Here is a 17,390-nt window from a genome sequence, read left to right as displayed (position 1 = left end):
TCCAGGTGCCCCTGCTTTTGAGGTTTTTAAAAAATTTCATCTAGTTTTAAAGTTGTTTCCAGGAAGGGGATTACCTACATTTATCATTATTGAAAATTGGAGTATCCCCAGTGGCCTGCCTCCCTCATAGAATTGATGGTTGGTATATTTACTCTTAAAAATTTGTATAAATTATTGGAGGAGCAGAATGAATTCTCCCAAATTTGTAGTGTCCATTGAGACCTTCCAGACAGTAATAAATTATGCTGCTTGAGATAAACTTATGGTAGATCTTGGAAAGCTCTACTTGTGAAGAAATGTGGCAGTTGAGTTTTGAGTGGTCTAATTAATGTTAAAATGTGCCTTGGTTTTGGGCACTGGGCCGTTTGGCGAAAAACCTTGTAGAAATTTTGGGTTTGTGGTACAGACTGCTAGTTGTCTGTCCCAGTTCTCATTCCTTTCTTAATTTCCAGTGTTTAGGAATATGACCGTGCATAATAAAAACTAGATTTCTCATCTTCTTTTGCAGCTAGGAGTGGTTATGTGAGTAATCTGTTAAATAGTTTGGACTTTTATCTCTGTTGTCAAACTTGTACATTGAGCTGTCTGTTGGCCATCTCTGCCTGGATTTATACCAGAAACACTGCAAGCCCAACATAATCAAAAGTAATATTTATTTTCTGGATCTCTGCTACTTCATTTATCCAGTCACCAATGCTGGAACTTCTGACTCCTCCAAATCCCACTGTCCCCAAACTCACACACATATATATACTTCAGACTTCAAATCCAGCTAATTTTTATTCTTTCTAAATGTCCTGCCTTCTCCCAGTCTATACCCAGCATTGACCCTGGTTCTTGCATTTGTCATCTCTTGCCTAGATTGCTACAAGAGCCATACAATTGCTTCTTTGTTTATAGTTTTTTAAAATTTATTTTTTTTATGTTTATTTATTTTGAGAGAGAGCACGTGCACATGCACCCAGGAGAGGGGCAGAGAGAGAGGGAGAGAATCGCAAGCAGACTCTGTGCCGTCAGCACAGAGCCTGACACAAGGCTCCATCTCATGAAGTGTGAGATCATGACCTGAGCCAAAATCAAGAGTAAGATGCTGAACCGACAGCCACCCAGGCGCCCCGTTTATAGTTTTGTAACTCATTTTTCCTTTTCCATCCACAGAATCGCCCATCTGAAATAAGTTTTCAGTCATGCTTGCATAATTAATTTTAGTGCCCTTAGCCTCCCAGACTCTTTGTAATGTGGTTCCATTTTACCTTTCCAGCTCATTTGTCATTCCTAACCCTACATTTGATGCTCTAATAGCACCAGATTTCTTTTTTTTTTTTTTTTTAATTTTTTTTAATGTTTGTTTATTTCTGAGACAGAGACAGAGCACGAGTGTGGGAGGGGCAGAGAGAGAGAGAGAGAGACAGACAGACAGACAGACAGACACAGAATCAGAAGCGGGATCCAGGCTCTGAGCTGTCAGCACAGAGCCCGACGCAGGGCTTGAACCCATGAACCGCGAGATCATGACCTAAGCTGAAGTCAGACACTTAACCTACTGAGCCACCCAGGCACCCCTAGAGAGATTTTTTTACTTTAATTAACTTTACATTTTTCTAAACATGAAATAAATAGGGCCTGCTGTTGAATATACCATGTTCTGAAATAGGGATTTATAGTCTAAGTCACAAGTTTTCTTTTTGAAGTACTGTATTTGAGATATCTTTTTTGAAATTTTTTTCAAAGTCTGAAATAAATGATTTGGCTGGGAAAAGTGATTTTCATATGTGTATCATATACGTTGTTTCAGAACATTGCTTATCTGGACCAGTCTCTTTCTGTCACACATACGGAAATTGTGGCCAGGAGAAATTAGTGATTACGTTGATGAGGTAGAAGCAGAGTCAGGATTTGCCGTGACCTACATCCAAATACAAGTATCTGCCTTAAAAAAATCTTCAAGCATGTTGAGGTTCTCAAGTCTTATCTCCAAATTGCATTTAGGATTACCAAGCATTGTTACAAAGACCTTTACCTTTTGTGTAAAGAGTAACTTGGGTAATTAACTGAGCAGGATACATTGTAATTCGTGTCTTATTAACAACCTTGATTCTATAAGGGATGGTTTATTTACAAAACAGTGGCCTAAACCTTGCCTCCATTGGCAATTTATTTTAGAAGGAAATATTTTTTGACCCATTGATAGATTATTTTTAAGTATTCTAAGTGAAGCAGGCGTGGTAGATATAACATGTTATAGATGTATTTTTCTTTGTTTGTTTTTAGCATCAAGCATTGCACAATTCTCTCCAATAATGTAGATCATCTCTTACTGAATTTAACGCTGTCTGATATCATGGTCTCCTTGGCAAATGCCTCAACTTTACAGAAGGATTCCAACTGGATAGAAATGATAAGGAAATTTGTGACAAAGACCCTTGAAGATGGCTTTAGGCTAAATAGTAAGCAGCTAAACAGATTGCTTGGAGTATCATGGAGATTAATGCAGATACAACCTAACAGAGGTAGGTGTTCTTGCTTTGTCCTTATTTAAGAGAGGAGCTCTTATGCATGCTATTAGGGTCTAGCTTTGAATTGATGACTTTCACACATTTCATGTAGACAAGTTAATTACATTCAAACCTTAAAAGTTAGCTAGTATAATTATAAATGGACTATCTGCTTGAACACTGAAATGGTTATTACTCGGCATCTCTTTCTCAGGTGAGTAGGTCCACTGTGAAGTAATATGATTAAATTTCTAGTAGATTACAGACTTGAGTAAAAGGAGGTAGGTATTACTTCAGAATGGTATTGAGCCTAATGATAAAGAAATACACTTTTCTGGTCTAGTTTGATTAGAAATTGAGCACTTTCCCCTTTTATCCATATAGAATGAGTTGAATCCTGCCTGTCTCTACCTTTCTGCTAGCCTGAAGTTATGTCACATAAAGTATTTTTAGTGTGATTTACGAATTCTTTTCATTCAAAAACAAAGCTTTCCTGTTTGGTTCCCATCTTATTCATCTTTCTAATATCTTGGTTTTTGTCATCATTACATAGGTTTGTTGTCCCTTACAAAAAATTACACTGTAGTCTCAGGTTGCAGTCTGACTTTTATATTAACTCATTACTATTGGACTTCAGTGGTAGTATCAGTTTGTGACTAAGATCTGCTTTGTCATAGGAACAAAGTAAAGTGCTTCTGTGCTTTTAGAGGAATTTGGGAGCTGGTGAAGAAACATTTTTGATTAATATACAGTTGTTTTTGTATTTAGAGGCTACAGAGTCTCTCATCAAGGCAGTTTATACATTGTATCAGCAGAGAGGCCTTCTCCTTCCAGTTCGAACTTTGTTACTAAAGTTTTTCAGTAAAATCTATCAAAAAGAAGAACTGAGATCTTACAGAGTCAGGTAAGGTTTCATTTATTTTACCTTTCTTTTTTGGTGGAGTTATTTTGTAGTCTACTTAAGATACTAGAGTGGTAAAAATCTTTGGAGATGTTCATTCTTTTTATTTTGTTTGGCTGCATATAAGAAAAGATATAAAATTGTATATAGAAACATGCATAGTAGTGCCAGTAATCTTTATGTGCACCACCAGCAGATAAAAGCCTCTTTGAGCTTATATTTCCACTTGTCCACTTACAACTTAAGGTCATTTGGAGTAACCTATAGCAGCCTCAGCTTTTTCTTTTGCTTTCTGTAAAAACTATGGAGGTTGAACTATTAGCTATTAGTGGCATATTGGGGCATATGGTGTAAGAATGAAGACGATAGAAGATGAAAAAGTTTCGGGCTTAGTTTGGTGCTATCAGTTGAGATGGATAACACAAAGAGTAGAACTAAGGAATTAATTTTTTGATACGGTGAATTTGAGATATAGTTTGGAAGTCAGGAAGATATGTTTAGGTGGAAGATAAGGTTTGGGGATACCTGAGCATATGTAGGTAGTTGTTGAAACATATTTGAGTCTTTAGTAGAAGCTGGGTGCTTTTCATAATTTATCTAAATCTCATATTCCTACTTTGAGGTGTAGATACTGTTAATTTCGTTTTGTAGGAGGAAACTGAAGCTTAGTTTAATAAGTTGGTGAGTGTCCTATAATTAATGGGAAACAGAGCTGAGACTTAAGTTTAGGTCTGACAGCAAAGGTCATGCTTAATTCACTAAGCTCTTGGGGTACAGCAAAAGTGATTGCCGTTGCCTGAGTGAAGAGACATTGGAGCTTTAGCAAGTATAAGTACAGTTGATCCTTGAACAGTGTGGGGATTAGGGACACTGACCCCCCTCCCCATTACAGTTGAAAAACTGTATGTAACTTTTGACTCCCTCAGAACTTAACTACTAATAGCCTACTGTTGACTAGAAGCCTTACCGATAAGTTGATAAACATATTTTGTATGTTATATATATTATATATTGTATTCTTACAATAATACCTAGCTTAATGTTTTGAGTGTTTCTAGGGTGTGCAGTTTGTGAGGTTTTCACAAAAAAATTTCCAGTATATTTATTGAAAAAAACCTGCATGTAAGCAGACCCATGCAGTTCAAAACCATATTGTTCAAAGGTCAACTGTATACTGAAGAACTAAAATAACACAGGTTTGAAACCATTTAGTGTGAGAGCACCCTACATGGAATGCATTATTGAGTTAGTATAACAGCTAATACTGTAAGGATAAATAGAACACAAAGAGCAGTAGTAGTGTCTGTTTTTGAAGATAAACATGCAATTTAGATAGTGCCCCAAATTGCATGCTCTTTTTAAGTGAGTGGTTAAAACCTTGGAAAATGCTACAGCTGAATAAATGATGCTTCTGGTCTTATAAACTCTAAAATGTTTAAATGAGTACATGTTGGGACGCCTGGGTGGCTCAGTCGGTTGAGCGTCCGACTTTGGCTCAGGTCATGATCTCGCGGTCTGTGAGTTCAAGCCCCGTGTCGGGCTCTGGGCTGATGGCTCAGCGCCTGGAGCCTGCTTCTGATTCTGTGTCTCCCTCTCTCTCTGACCCTCCCCCGTTCGTGCTCTGTCTCTCTCTGTCTCAAAAATAAATAAATGTTAAAAAAAAAATTTTTTTTAAATGAGTACATGTTGTGTTCTTGGTAGATAATAATGTCACTCTGTGGTATATTTAAGTTAAAAATTTTGTTTGTGTGTTTAAACTTATTTCTCTTGTCTTTATACTTTATTTTGTTCTTCCTTGGTGTTTCTTAGATATCGTAGTAAGGTGTTATCCCGTTGGCTGGCTGGTTTACCGTTGCAGCTTGCTCATCTTGGCTCCCGAAATCCTGAGCTCTCAACACAGCTTATTGATATCATCCATACTGCAGCAGCACGAGCAAATAAAGAATTACTAAAAAGTTTACAAGCTTCTGCTCTCCGAATCTATGGTAAGAGTTTAACTGTGTAGGTAACCATTGATCTACCCTGCATTAGGAAAGTTTCTTTAAAAAAAAAAAAATTTTTTTAATGTTTATTTATTTTTGGGGCGCCTGGGTGGCGCAGTCGGTTAAGCGTCCGACTTCAGCCAGGTCACGATCTCGCAGTCCGTGAGTTCGAGCCCCGCGTCAGGCTCTGGGCTGATGGCTCGGAGCCTGGAGCCTGTTTCTGATTCTGTGTCTCCCTCTCTCTCTGCCCCTCCCCCGTTCATGCTCTGTCTCTCTCTGTCCCAAAAATAAATAAACGTTGAAAAAAAAAAATTTAAAAAAAAAAAAAAAAAGAAAAAAAAATGTTTATTTTTGAAGGAGAGAGAGACAGAGTGTGAGTGGGGGTGGGGCAGAGAGAGAGGGAGACAGAATCTGAAGCAGGCTCCAGGCTCTGAGCTTTCAGTACAAAGCCATGTGGGGATCAAACACACAAGCTGTGAGATCATGACCTGAGCCGAAGTCGGCTGCTTAACTGACTGAGCCACCCAGGCACCCCTAGGAAAGAAGTTTCTAAGTGGAACTCTTTAGGTTTGCCTTTCCTTTGAATTATTATAAATTATTCACACCATGGTTAAAGTGCCAGAACAAAATATCAAATAGTAAATTCATTTTCAATAGTAAATATTTTTTATTAGGATACTTTTAGAAGGTTAATGGTTGTAGATGCTTCTTGGATTCTTAAATTGTCTTTTCAGCCACATGCTGTTTACAAATTCAAAACTGATCAGGTATTTAAAAAAAATTCCTTTGAAGCTTTGGCAGCAAATTAATCATAAAGGATATTTTGTATGACTTCTATATATTTATACTTTTTTATTCATCCTTGGAACTATTTTATATGTTAAGCAAAAATACCAATAAAAGCATATTGGGAGGTATTACATATATGTAATATGTATTTATTATTGAGATGTAATTCACAAACCATAAAATTTGCCCTTTTACAATGTATATTTCAGTGTTTTTAACATATTCCCAAAGTTGTGCAGTCACCACTGATTCCAGAATATTTTTATCACCCCAAAAAGAAATTAAACCCATTAGTAGTCCTTCCCCAGCTCCTGGCAACCACCAATCTACTTTCCTGTCTCTATGGATTTGCCTGTTCCGGACATTTGTTATAAATGGAATCACATAATGTAGAGCCTTTTGAATCTGGCTACTTTTACTTAATGTACTGTTGGTAGTATACATGCATATTGTAGTGTGCATGTATCTGTACTTTTTTTTTTTTTTTTTTTTTTGCTGAGTACTAGTATTCCACTCTATGAATCTGTCACTTATATTTACCCATTCATTAAGAGATGGACATTTGGTTTGCTTCCATCCTTTTTGGGTTATATTTTTAAGTCTTTTTTTTTCAGTACTGCTTCTATGTAGATGTCTTCTGCTTTAAATTAGGTTGATATTGTAATTGTCACTGTTTAGCAAAAGCGCTTGTTTTTTACCGTTTTACTTTGGTTCAATCCCTTTACCCCATCAAAGTTATTATTTCAGACATTGACACTTGGATGTTGTGGAATTACTACAGTGTTAAATAAATATATCTTTAATAATGTTCATTGTTTTACTTTAGAAAATAGTTTAAGTCCTACATATACTTTATGATAAAACTTTTTTATGTAGATGATAAGTTGAAATTCAGTTTAGTACAGTAAAAAGTAAGCAAGCACTCAATCTGCTTTACTAATTTAATCTCTGTATATGTTTTATAGTTGACTTTAATATGTGTTACCTACCCCACTAGATCCACAAGAAGGCACTGTGGTGGTTCTTCCAGCAGACTCTCAGCAGCGTTTGGTCCAGCTTGTATATTTTCTACCAAGTCTGCCTGCTGATTTACTTTCTCGGTTAAGTCGTTGCTGTATTATGGGAAGACTCAGTTCAAGTTTGGCTGCCATGCTTATCGGGATACTGCACATGAGGTAGCATCCTCAAGTGAGCTATATTTTAAGTATATAGTCTTTTCTCCTATGCCTTTTACTGGCAGTGTGTAAATTACAGAAGGCTTATACTGCTACTAACTTCATTTGCTTCATTTGCTCTTAATGCAACATTTAAAGCTCTTCATCCTATTATTGCTAGATAAAGTTCACTGGAGTAAGACTGTTTCAAGTTTTTTAGTGATTTGTATAGATAGAAATTATCTATAATTTGTACATAATGTACAGATTTTAAATTCTCAAAAGCCTGTAGTAAGGGTTCAGTGGCAGGTGAGAGTACTATGCTTAAATAAAACCTTTGGTGTTAATGGGATTGTGATACAGACCTTCTTTTCAGGGACCTCCAAATTTAACGTAGCTGGTGAAATAAATACGTTTGTGACTCAGGCGAGGAATCAGTTGAAATCTCTTTTTGTGTGTGTGTGGTTAGATGTAGATAACATAAAACTTAACCATTTTAACCGGTTTTAAGTATACAGTTAAAACTGTGCAGTGGCATTAAGTACTTTCACATTGTTGTGCAGCCAGCACCACTGTCCATCTCCACAACTTTTTTATCATTCCAAACTGAAACTCTGCATGCGTTAAACAGTAACTCCTCATCCCCCTCTCCCCCAGCCCTTAGTAACCACTGTTCTATCTTCATGATAAAAAAAATAAATAAATTAATGTTTATTTTTGAGAGAGAGAGAGATCACGTGATGGGGAGGGGCAGAGAGAGGGAGATACAGAATCCAAAGCAGGCTCCAGGCTTCAGTCTGTCAGCACAGAGTCCAGCGTGGGGCTTGAACTCACAAACTGAACTGTGAGATCATGATCTGAGCCAAAGTCAGACTCTTAACCGACTGAGCCACCCAGACACCCCTTCATGATTTAGAGTATTCTAAGTACCTCATATAAATGGAATCATACTATATATGACCTTTTGTGTCTTGCTTATTTCACTCAGCATAACTCTTCAAGGTACATCCACATCGTATCATGTATCAGAATTTCCTTTTTAAGGTTGACTTAATGTTCCAGTATATGTATATACTACATTTTGTTTATTTTTCCCTTGATGGAAACTTGGTTGTTTCCATCTTCTAGCTTTTGTGAATAATGCTGCTGTGATCATTGGTGTACAGATATCTGTTTGAGTCCTTGCTTTAAATTCTTTTGGCTATATACCCAGAAGTGGAATTGTTGGGTCACATGGTAATTCTCTAATTCTTCGAGGAACTGCTGTAACGTGTTCCACAGTGGCTGCATCATTTTACTCTTAAATGTTTTATAACAGTGTTTCATATTGTGGGTATTCAAAGTATCCTTAAACACCTTATGTTTGTATCATTAGGCATAATATTTTTAGTGTTCAGTAAGATTTATTATTGATTGTGGCTCATAGGGTCTAATATGGTTTTAGGGAGAAATTGAAATCTATGTGGTATCTGAAAAGTTTAAAGACTAATAACTTCCTTGTGACTTGTACAATACAGATCCTCTATCCTGGTTAAATAGGAGTAGCTCACTTTATTGGTAGACTTCCTTTAGCTTGTTTGACAGTCACCTCTTACCATTATAAGACATATCTTGGAATCAGTCACCTAAAGTGTGATTTATCTTTCTTTTTAGCTAGCAGAAGAGAGCTATCGGCAATGTGTTTGTTTATATGTGAAATTCACTCTTATTTCTTCTGTGTGCGTGTGCATTAGAGAGACTTGGTCTTACCTTTAAGTGTTTTAAGCATATATTAGTTTCAGTGTTTTTCTTTCTAAGGGAAAAAAATCCTCGTCTAGTAAGCAGTTATTTAGCAGGCCTTAAAAAAAAATTAATGTTTCTTTTTGTTACTGAAGTGGTTTTGTTTATTAACTTCCAGTAGAGGGCACTCTGTTCCTTTGATATAACTGGTGAAGGATCTGTTTTCACGTTGACTTAAAATCAGTTTTTGAACACTTCTTGAAACTAATTCTCTTTGGAAGCTATGTTTATATCTTTATCAATATCAGTTATGATTGACTTGATAACTTTTGCCAAGGATGTTTTCAATTTTTTTTTCTTTCTGTGGAGATTTGTGGTAACTATTGAGAAAATATATTTACAAATAGTCGGGATTCATAATCACCAAATTAAAAGCATATTGTCAATATAGTTAAAAATCCACCAAGTTAAATTCTGTTTTTTAGCAGAGTCTGTTAGTAGACTTCTCTCTCTGTAGATGTATTGTTCCCATTCAGATGAATCTTTTTTTTTTTTTTCAGATGAATCTCTTTTTAAAAAAATAATACAAAATTAGGACTTCTGAACTTTCTTAGGCCAGTGACATCATTATATCACTTCCTAGATTCAGAATTTAACAATAATGTTTGTTTCCCTCAGACATACACTGGGTTATTTCATATCTGGTTTTCTTTTCAAAATACCCCCTTCTGTCCTCAACTATGACTATACACAAGCCAGTTGCTTTTCATAATCTTCCACCTGTACTGTTATAATATTCCATCTAACTTTTGCACTTTTGCCAGATTAATTTTCCTTAAATATTGCTTTAATTCTGATTTTTGTCTGTTACACTAAGTGTATTATGAGATCAGGTTCTTTTAGGTTTTGTAGTTCTGATGTCCTGTTTGTCTTTATCTGAGAGAGTTAACCCCAAAGAATAGTTTGTTCCATATGTGAAAAACCCATCAGCTAAAAACTGTTGGTATTCATCTTTTTATTTTTATTTAAAAATTTTTTTTTTCCAATGTTTTTATTTATTTTTGGGACAGAGAGAGACAGAGCATGAACGGGGGAGGGGCAGAGAGAGAAGGGAGACACAGAATCGGAAACAGGCTCCAGGCTCCGAGCCATCAGCCCAGAGCCTGACACGGGGCTCGAACTCACGGACTGCGAGATCGTGACCTGGCTGAAGTCGGACGCCTAACCGACTGCGCCACCCAGGCGCCCCTGTATTCATCTTTTTAAAAGTGCAATTAGAGTTGTTGCCCCTATCTAATTTTTATCACCCACTTAAAGTCTTTTAGAGTTTGACTCCCCCTTCCCCCCCATACCATTCTCCTTGCGTTTTCCCCCTTACCTTTGCTCATTCCTTATCCTTTCTGCCCCTAGTTTATTTACAGCTGGATTGGGAAACATAAGACATAAATGTGGAGAGAATCCACACTGTTAGAGAAAAATCTGACAAGGGAGAAATTTGGGACTAAGAAATTTGGCCTGGTTTTTAAGTAGGGTAAATACATGACCTCCTCTGTCAGGAACAGTTTCAGTTTAGTTCTTTTGTCCCAGCTTACCTCAGAAGTGTTCTGGCTTTGACAGTATATATGGTCATCATAATTTTAAGGGCAGTATGATATATTGCTTGTCATTTGTTGAAAGCAGTCTCTTAAATGGATTTTGCTACCTTTTTTAGCCACTGGATGGCACAGTTGCTTTCTGTTTTCACGGGGTCAAAAGCATATTAGTTTGTTTTCTAATTACCATTTTGTACTCTTTCCCATTGTGCATTTCTGGCTTTTTAAAATAACCTCTCAGTTTTTGTTACTCCTTCCATAAGTCTTTTGCTTATTGTGGGAATAATACTCACAAAAGGGTGTTTCCATTATTTTAACTGCCCAAATTTAAAGAATGGTAATAAATATTAGCTATTTTAACAGTAAATTAAGTGCTTCTAGTTGAATTAGAAACGCCCAATTTTGTCTGACATTTATTCAGATAACTGAAAAAATTTGTAGCCTCAGCTTGTTGGATCTGATCATTCTGAGCACCCCCCCCCACCCCTTTTTTTTTGGCCATATCTGAGACTAACATTTGTTGTCTTTTCCCTTAGCCTTAACTTGAAGAGAGTTTTTAAAGGAATCACTGGAAACTGATCCCCTACCAGGAACCACATAATCCTCATTTAATGAGAAGCTGCTTTACATTTAGCTATTCCCCTAAGTATACCATGAATACTTAGCTGTGCTATTATGACGTAGACCCAGTTACAGCTTTGCACAGTATAGGAACACATGATTATCCTAGAATGACTTTACATGGAATATTCTTTGCCTAACCTAAGATACTTTTTGCTTAGTTAGGAAACGAGCTTGTTTAAACTTAGCTCATTTAAGTAAGCAAGGTAAGACTTTATGAAAATCAAGTAGCAGCCAAACCTGCTACTGAAAAGCAAAGCTTCATCTTGGCTCCTTGGAATCTCATTTTTGAATGGCATGGAAATTTTCTAATTTATACCATATATATGGATCAGTTATGCTTTTTCATGGATATTTTGCATAAGTATGTTAGAAGTTGAACTTCCTATATTCTGGTACTTGAGCCCTTATATTTAAAGTGAATATATACTATGGGTTTTTAAGTTATTAGTGCAGATTTGTTTTGAATAAAGAAAAATAGTTATGTATTGTGCTGTTTTTCAAAGTCTTCCAAGTTGGTCACCTCTGGTAATAATTCTCCTATTGTTTGTTATAGATCATCATTTTCTGGATGGAAGTATTCAGCTAAAGACTGGTTGATGAGTGATGTGGACTATTTCAGCTTCTTATTTTCAACACTTACAGGTAAAGTCATTCACCTGACAGATTAAGGAAAGGAAAAATCTGGTATAAAAGTTCCCCTAAGATTTACTGTCTTATCTGTTTGGTTCTAAGTTTTGAAGATGGTAAATAATCTATTTACCTTGAAATGATTTTTATGGCTAATAAGTGGGGATCTTTGAAGGAATATTTGTATTCTCCAGTGTCAGGCTTTTGAGGCAGGGATATACATGATTCATGTTTAAATCTCTCAGAGTACAAATACTCTGGAGATGATTTGAATGTCACATGATTATATTTTCATTTATTTCTAAGTCTAATTTCTCAACTTGATTATCTAGCTTTACAGTGAGTTGGACATACTTGACTCTTTCAGATAGGTGCAAACCTCATTGCATACTTTAAAAAGTTGATGAGCAGAATATCCATTTTAAAAATGTTTAAAATGTTCAACTTGATAGCAAGTACATCAGATTTCAATTAGCCATTTTCTACATTCCATTGCTCAAAAGCAAAGTTAGTAAAATGAATCTACAAATAAGTTAGATGTGTAAGTATTATTACTTTTGTTTTAAATGATTGTACTGTTTCAACATTTCTGTTGTATATTTGGAGGATAAAGATGACATTCTTTGACATTTTCTGAAGGCTTAAAATTTAGGAGATTTAATGAATAGGTTAAGATACTCCAGAAAAAACTTGACAAGTGCCGATAATGAGCTGAATCCAAGATACATACTACATACGCAGATAAACGAGTGTTTATATGATAGTTTTGGATGTACCCATTTGAGATAGAAGGCAGGGATTTTATGTTTTAATAGTGGTACGAGTCAAAAGGGTTAGTGGTTTTAGAAAGCTCGTTAGGAGTCAGTACTGTGATGTGGCCATCAAACTAGATGGTGACTCTTTAGGCTTAATGTCATGGAAATACAGTGATTTGAACATCAGAGCAGGCCACATCGCGGGTATTCTGATCCTTCTGAGCACTGTCAGGAGATACTGTCAAGTTGTCTATGTAGGTCAGACCAAGTGTATGTAATAGGGGTGGTAAGAGGATCAGAAATTTTGCTGTATAAGGTGTAGTTGGAAGAACTACACATGTATTATCCAAAAAAAAAAAAAAAAAATCCAGAAGGGTTTAGGAGGGAGAGTTTTAAAACATTTGAAGGGCTATTAGAGCTCCTGGGTGGCTCAGTTGGTTAAAACATTTGAAGGGCTATTATACAAAAAAATATATAGATAGTATACATATGAAGGAGTATATCATTTTACTTGTTGATTTGCTTTTTTAAACCTGCCATTAATGGAAAAGTTTATGCCTTTCACATTTTTTAAAGTAAAAGTGGTATGGTTCCCAGTATAAGGGGTAAAACTTAACTTGTTGCTGCATCATATATTAGGTCAGATCACATCCTTTGTATACATAATTAATAGGAATTTTACTGCCTCCATTGTTAGCGATTCGTTTTTTAAAATATGTGAAAAGCAGAAACTCAGAGAAAGCAGAGTAGCTAAAGAATTTAAACTTGAAGGTACATGTCTATTTTTTAAAAATAAGAATGTCATTTGTTTTGTGATTTATTTTTTTAAATTAACTTTCTTTGTACCTAAATTAGGGTTTTCAAAAGAGGAGTTGACTTGGCTTCAGAGCCTTCGAGGAGTTCCTCACGTCATCCAGACACAGCTTTCCCCTGTGCTTCTTTACCTTACTGACTTGGATCAGTTTTTACATCATTGGGATGTTACAGAGGTAATAGTGCATTTAAAAAGAAACTTATGATTATTAAAATTCTGTTCATCAACTACCAATAGTTACTATATATTAGGATTGCCTTGTAGGAGATCCTTTCAGAGATAAAGAGTAGTATAAGAAATGATCCACATTTTGAGAGCACTTATCTTGGATAGGAGATATATGTTTCTAAAAGAGGAGTGTTTTTCATTACTGGTTGCACTACTAGAACAGAATAAATTAGCAGTCTGAATGGTGGAGATAAATTTATTTTCTTTTATCTAGTATAGAATGGATAGGATAGATGCTTCTATGAAAAGGGAGAATTTGACTTAAGTCTTGAAGGATGTGTAAAACTACTTGGATTTGATATCTTTGAAGGTGACGTTTTTTAAAAAAGATTATTCTGCAATTCTTTTGGTTTTGAGAATTAGTACATAGTATATTAAAGATAATTTAAAGCCCTGTTTTTCATTAAGTTTTAAAGTTCAATCTACAAATCTTATTTTTAAGATAAATACAATAACTTTAAGCAGTCTTTTAAAATGGGACTTTGATTATCCTTTTATAAACTTAGTTAAAATTTTAAACCATTTAACCTTTGTTTAAAGTTTGTTTATTTTGAGAGAGAGCATGAGCACGAGCGGGTGAGGGGCAGAGAGAGAGGGAAAGAGAGAATCCCAAGAGGTTCCGCATCATTGGCGCAGAGCCCATTGTGGGGCTCGAACTGTGCGCTGTGAGATCATTACCTGAGCGAAATCAAGAGTTAGATGCTTAACCAACTGAGCCACTCCGGTGCCCCATCAAGTAATTCAGTTTTCTGATAAACCTTCACAAATGTTAAAATATTAAATATAGACTAAATTAAGCTTTATAAAATATGATAAACCTTAAAAAAGTTATTTTAATACTTTATTTATTTATTTTGAGAAAGAATGAGTAGGGGCAGGGCAGAGAGAGAAGGAGACAGAGAATTCCAAGCAGGCTGTGCACTGATGGCACAGAGCCTGCCATGGAGCTTGAACTCCTGAACCATGAGATTGAGACCTGTGCCAAAGTCAAGAGTTGGATGCTCAACTGACTGAGCCACCCAGGCGCCCCTATAAATATAATAAATCTTAATAACTTAGGCTTTGGTACTGCTTATAGTAAAAATCAAATTAAAATCATAAGTTTTAAATTGGAATTATTAGGCTGATCTTTTACTGTAACGGAATAAATTGTGTTACATGTTACAGATATGTTAGCTAAATATGCAAAAACATAAACATTGATATAAGGTTTTGATTCTCTAAAACATTTCTATAATAATTAATTTCTATTATTTATTTTTTCATTTTTTTATTTCCTACATGAAAAATGCTTATGCAGTAAGAATGTACTAATATCATCCCAAGTAATTTTGGTTTGAACCTTTTTTGCAAATTCTCAGGTTATGTTCTCTGCTGGCTAGTTTCTTTTAATGATTTGGAAGGCCCTTGGTGAGAACACTGACTAATACAGTCTTTCCTTAAAGCTTATAATAGCTAGTCCAAAAGCTTTTTTTTTTTTTTTTTAAACCTCTTTGTCATTATTCTCAACAGGGTAGTCTCTAGATTCAAGTTACATCCTACTTTTCTATTTTGTTGCTATAACAATTGATTTTACTCAGCTGATCTATTATTCTTTTATTCTGTTCTCAATATGCTTAATATTTTCCCATCTGTTAGGACAGTACCTTTTATAGATTTATAATACACTTTTCACTTTGCATTGTTTGACTCTGATCACAATTCTTAGGTATGCCAGTGAATTTATCTTCACTTTATTGCCCTAATGCCTGGTACTATGTTTATATGTATGTTCTCCAACAATACTGGACTTTAAAAAAGTGAAAAGAAATAATGAATTGGTTTAACATCTGAAATTTTATCTTCATAGTAAATGAGGAGAGCTAAGATAGATCTCCTGAGGTTAAGGCCTAGAATATTAGATTGGAGGGATTGGGCTTGCCAACAGTAGTGAGAGTAGTTTTAAAGGACAGACTGTAATTAATGTATGTAAACCATCATGATGTATTGGAGAGAACACTGTATGGGATTATTGGGCTCCAGATTCCAGGCATAGATTTACCAGTGTCTAGTTTGGTAACTTGGACAAGTCATATAGCCTTTATCTGATTATTTAAATTTTTCATAAGCACATCATCTGTGTAAAGCCAAAATAAAATTGTCATGAAAATGTTATCAGCTGTATTTCTGAAGTGAACATTTCTCAAGGACGTGTATTAAACTTCAAGGTTGCTGTCTTTGAAATGTTAAGTCATAATTAGGAAAAATCTGAAAGTCTCATTTTTAGTTTGTCAACTTAAGTGAAGATTCCAGTTTTCTTTTGGATAAATTTTATTATTTAAGTTGGCCTTTTCATGTGAAAATATTTGACATACACATAGTTTTGACATCCTTAATGTAAACATTTATTTTTCTAATTATTTCATTTGAACAAGTTATTAGGACTGGGATTGCTCAGTTGTTTTGTAGTTTCATCTGTTTAAGCCAAAGTGATTCTTTTTCAAATCAGACTTTCTGTTTTTGTTTTTGTTTTTTTGAGTAGGTATTCACGAAATACAATTCAGAACAGAGGATAATATTAAAAAAGTCTTCTTCCACTCCCTCTCAACTACCCATTTTTCCTCCCCGGTTTCTAAGTAAACGTGTTCTTTCAGATATCTTCTGTCTTCACAAATGACTAAATATATTGTCTTTTTTTTTTTTTTTTTTTTTTTTTACAGAAGTAATATCCTTTATACGCTAACCTAGACCTTGTCATTTTCACTTATATCTTTGTTATTATTTCTGAGCACTAAAGGAAGAGTTGTATGACCTTTCTGTTAATGATGGAAACTGTAGTTAACAGGGAACGAGCAAAAGAGAACAGGAATCTCTGTGCAGAGATACCTTTTAGGAATGGAGATTTCTACTCCAGAGCCAATGAAGGGTTTTAAGGTTAATGTTAATTTTCATTTACAAAATATTGATTAGTTATAAAAGAATGTTTTTTAACATGGATAAGCTCAGAATAATAATAATTATAATATATAAATTCAGCTTAAGAAATAACATTTTTGTTTTTGAAACCCCTGTGTCCCTTTCCCTTCAGAGTAACACTGTCTTTAATTTTATCATATTTTTGTTTCTTTACAGTTTTATCGTAATTAGCATGTAACTCCAAACTATATTGTTGAGTTTTACGTGTTTACAAGTGAAACATTTTTTAGTAATTTTCTTTTTATTCAGTGTATTCTTAAAGGTATCTATGTTAATGTGTAAGCAGTAATTCATTGTTTTCGTTGCTATATAGTATTCCATTGCAGTAAGATACCATGATTCATTGCTTTTGTAGTTTGAGTATTTTTAGCATTCCATTTTACCTCTACTTTGGCATATTAGCTATGCCTCTTTGTTTTGTTTTTAGGTGTTTGCTCTTTAACTTAATACAGCCTACCTTCAAACTATACTACTTTATACCATAATATAATGTGTAATGATATGTGAGGTCATTCTTATGTTTTTCTGTATGTAATGGTTTTTTTTTCCTCTATATGCTTTTTTCTTCCTACATGTTGTCAAGATAATCTTTTTTATCACTTTCTTCAGCAGTTTGATTGTATTAATTAATGCCTTGGTGTTACTTTCTTAATTTTTTTCTTTTTAAGCTTGATATTTGCTGAATGTTTTACTAGGTTTATACTTTATTGTTTTGGGGAAAAAAATGTCATTCATTCCTTCAAAAGATGTTTTGG

The 17,390-nt window shown here is 34.9% G+C and overlaps 1 protein-coding gene across 1 annotated transcript in view; it reads left to right on the top strand.

Moving 5' to 3' along the window:
• TEX10 (testis expressed 10) overlaps positions 1-17,390 on the top strand; it is a 59,091-nt gene that overhangs the window by 27,287 nt on the left and 14,414 nt on the right. Inside the window, exons 6-11 of the mRNA XM_043567059.1 lie at positions 2,272-2,510; positions 3,264-3,399; positions 5,206-5,381; positions 7,165-7,342; positions 11,810-11,898; positions 13,494-13,627. Coding sequence (XP_043422994.1) covers positions 2,272-2,510; positions 3,264-3,399; positions 5,206-5,381; positions 7,165-7,342; positions 11,810-11,898; positions 13,494-13,627 — 952 coding nt within the window. The remainder of the gene's footprint in view (positions 1-2,271; positions 2,511-3,263; positions 3,400-5,205; positions 5,382-7,164; positions 7,343-11,809; positions 11,899-13,493; positions 13,628-17,390) is intronic.

Source organism: Prionailurus bengalensis, chromosome D4, assembly GCF_016509475.1.
Source record: "Prionailurus bengalensis isolate Pbe53 chromosome D4, Fcat_Pben_1.1_paternal_pri, whole genome shotgun sequence".
NCBI classification, from domain to species: Eukaryota; Metazoa; Chordata; class Mammalia; order Carnivora; family Felidae; genus Prionailurus; species Prionailurus bengalensis.
The sequence above is the reverse complement of the archived record's forward strand: the minus strand, read 5'-3'. Positions and strand labels throughout refer to the sequence as shown.